The sequence below is a fragment of the Octopus bimaculoides genome, chromosome 1 (assembly GCF_001194135.2).
Source record: "Octopus bimaculoides isolate UCB-OBI-ISO-001 chromosome 1, ASM119413v2, whole genome shotgun sequence".
Taxonomy (NCBI): Eukaryota; Metazoa; Mollusca; class Cephalopoda; order Octopoda; family Octopodidae; genus Octopus; species Octopus bimaculoides.
In genome coordinates, this window is record NC_068981.1 from 105,316,314 (window position 1) to 105,319,701 (window position 3,388).

Sequence of the window (3,388 nt, forward strand, 5' to 3'; positions counted from 1 at the left end):
CTGACACAAACCAAAACAATGATAATTTAGTATTCCCGAAAAATATAGTCTTTGTACCTGATCCAAAAAATAAAAAGCAATATTATATCCAGAAGCATAGCAAAATAGTAAAAGCAAGGTGAGATCAATCACTTCCCAGGCGATATGAAGGGCACAAAATTTTCTGTTGCTTATTATGCTTGTTAATTAAGGTGGAGACACCAAGACTTTCTTAACCCTGAGTGCTGAGAACCATTGCTATGCCACTGATATAATTTTCTTTGTTCAAATTCTGATGCAGAGCTGAAAGAAATGGTGAAATGTCAACAACACCTTTGGTGAAGGTAAGTTTAAGATTAACTCAGTTCTTTTATGTTTTTCATTACATGAGACAAAACCTTTTAAAGGTATCAACCTTCACAAGATATCTTTTTTTATTTTTATACACTAATTTTCCCCTCTGTCCATTTCTTCTTTTTCCTTTACTCTCTAATTACTCAGGAAGAAGGGCAGTTCCCTTGAATTTTTTCAGGCCCCCAAAACAAGTAAAAGGGAGGAAAGAAGCTATTCTCAGACCAAAGGCTTGACCTGAATGCTTGCAGCAGAATGTATTCTAATAAAGACACCCATGATGGGGGTGTTGAACTACCACCCAAATAAGCAACAATAGGACTTGAACTTGGGATGCAAAGAGCCAGAACAATACCACAAGGCAGCTCATCTCATATTGTAACAACTCCACCAGTACCCTGTCTTAAACACGTACTTTATTTATTGAACCTCAGAAGAATGAAAAACAAAGTTGACCTTTTAAATCAGTTCAAATATGTTTGTGTCATATTTGACCAGTAAAAAGGCAATTTTCCATGCAGTTTGCTGTAGAGAAAATTATCGTTTTAAACAATAAGTGTCAGAACACCAATCCTCTCAGGGTACCCTCTGGTAGACCGATAAATGCATTTCTAGCTATTTGGCTATCATTAGTACTGGGTATTACACAAGAGAAACAACCCTGAGATAACTTTGGAAGCCCTAGCTTCCGATATAGTAAATTAATCCTTTCTACTAAAGGCACAAGGCTTGAAATTTGGTACAAGGGGACTAGTCAATAACATCGACCCCAGTGTTTCACTGGTACTTAACTTATTGACCCCAAAAGGATGAAAGGCAAGGTCAACCTCAGTGGAATTTGAACTCAGAACGTAGCGATGGGTGAAATACTGCTAAGCATTTCGCCCAGCATACTAACGATTCTGCCACCTCACCACAATAAAGACTATTTACAAACACATTTGAATAGATTTAAAGGTTTGTTTAGTTTATAACACTGCTTAGCCTGCACAATATATAATTTATTCCAGCCTGGCAGCTGATTGCACCTGTCAGTAAACAGTACTGATTTTCATTAAAGGTCTACAATAGTGGTTCTCAACCAGGGTCTATATGACTTTGGAGGTACATATAAAATTTTTTGGTAGTTAAAATTCAAGTGCAATAAATCGGTTATACACAAAATATTACACAATTCTTTATACAATTCTTAATAATATTTAATTATAAAAATATGATAGGATACGGCTATGAAGGTCCATCTGAGTAAAATAGGACTCAAAGGGGTTCACAGACAAAACTTGGTTGAGAACCTCTGATCTATAGTTTCCAAAGTCATCTCGGGATTGTCTCCCTTGTACTGATGATAAATGGTCTACTAGAGCGTTCAACAAGATGATTGATGGTGTTGTGAAACCTGTTGCCAAAAGCAAGTATTTTCTCCATAGCAAACTGCTGTGAAAATGTTTGTGTAACTGATTTATTGCTTTAGCATTCAGATTATTCTGTCAAATGTAGTGCCTATTTTTTCACATTGTTTTGAATTAACCATGCATTATTTTGTATCTTTGAGATTTTCATGATGTGATTGTATATTTTTTAAATGACATTGTAAGAAGAGGTGTGAAAGATCAGATTTGGTTAGTTTAGACATAAAACAGATTATTTCTGTTGGATATGGCTGGTTTGAATGCCAAAGCATTAAAAGTTTGTTCACTTTATTTCTGTTGATAACAGAGAATTGTTTAGTTTAGTGCTGCAGAATTTTTTTTTTTTTTCATTCTAGCAAGCAAAATGTATTTTTTTTAATCATTTCAGCTTATAAAACAAAGATACCAAGAATATGCCTTGATCTCTACACTAATTGAAACCTTTATCGTCATCAGTATATCTGTTGCTTACCTGACATTAGGAACGGCTTTACAGGATATTGGTGAGCAAATCATAAAGTCTTCCCATGTAAATCATCATCACATCATCATCCTTTAAGGTCTGTTTTCCATGCTGGCATGGGTTGGACAGTTTGACCAGAGCTAGCAGGTTGGTGAGCTGCACCAGATTCCAGTTTGATTTGGCTCAATTTCTACAGCTGGATGCCCTTCCTAACATGAATCAGTGTGTGCTGGGTGCTTTTAATGTGTAACCAGCTTGAGCACTCACGAGTATGAGTATTTTTTATTTGGCACCAGCACAGGACTCTTGCAGGCCAATCCTCTTCACCAAGGGATTCAGCCTTAAAACTTCTTCTGTGGGGGATGGCTTTTCTTGAGTACAGCAAGGTACCAGGTATCTGAGGCCTTTGTCATCTTGTCCAAACAGTTCAGCATTCTGAGAACATCCTTCATTTTCAATCAATTAGGCAAGGTTTTACTCATGGTACTGAATCTTTGAAACAGGGTTTATTATATTGTTGCTGTTGTTGTTATTTAGCTCCAGGTCACCTCTAATTGAGCAGATTTATTATTAAAGGTGTTTCAGCTGTCATTATGGTGACTTTTTGTATATCGGGATCTAAAATGCCCATTGTACTTTTCAATTTCAGAGATGATAGGGTGTGATTTGAGGGAGATTTGGTTCCTATCTCTAATAAGTGAAAGGACCACTTAGATCTCATTTGCTCGGGGTTATATTTTATGTTGTGACGATAATGTGGATTATAGAGAATCAAAACAGAATCCTAATTTGGTGCATTTGTTTAAGGTTTAAGTATCTTGATATATCTTTAAGGCTGATTCCATGTCACCTCTGTACCTGGCTTTCGTTGACATGGAGAAAGCCTTTGACAGGGTCCCCCGATCCCTTATCTGGTGGTCAATGAGGAAACTTGGGATAGAAGAATGGTTAGTGAGAGCTGTGCGAGCCATGTACAGAGATGCTGCCAGTAAGGTGAGGGTTGGAAATGAGTACAGCAATGAATTCCGGGTAGAGGTAGGGGTCCACCAAGGTTCCGTCCTCAGCCCCCTCTTATTTATCATAGTCCTCCAGGCAATCACAGAGGAGTTCAAGACAGGTTGCCCCTGGGAGCTCCTCTATGCTGATGACCTTGCCCTAATTGCGGTGTCACTATCAGAACTAGAGG

The 3,388-nt window shown here is 37.7% G+C and overlaps 1 protein-coding gene across 1 annotated transcript in view; it reads left to right on the top strand.

Moving 5' to 3' along the window:
• Positions 1-206: 206 nt before the first annotated feature.
• The window catches only part of LOC106871079 (uncharacterized), a 16,050-nt gene continuing 12,868 nt past the window's right edge, over positions 207-3,388 (top strand). The window contains exons 1-2 of the mRNA XM_014917351.2: positions 207-323; positions 2,128-2,242. Coding sequence (XP_014772837.1) covers positions 300-323; positions 2,128-2,242 — 139 coding nt within the window. The 5' untranslated portion in view covers positions 207-299. The remainder of the gene's footprint in view (positions 324-2,127; positions 2,243-3,388) is intronic.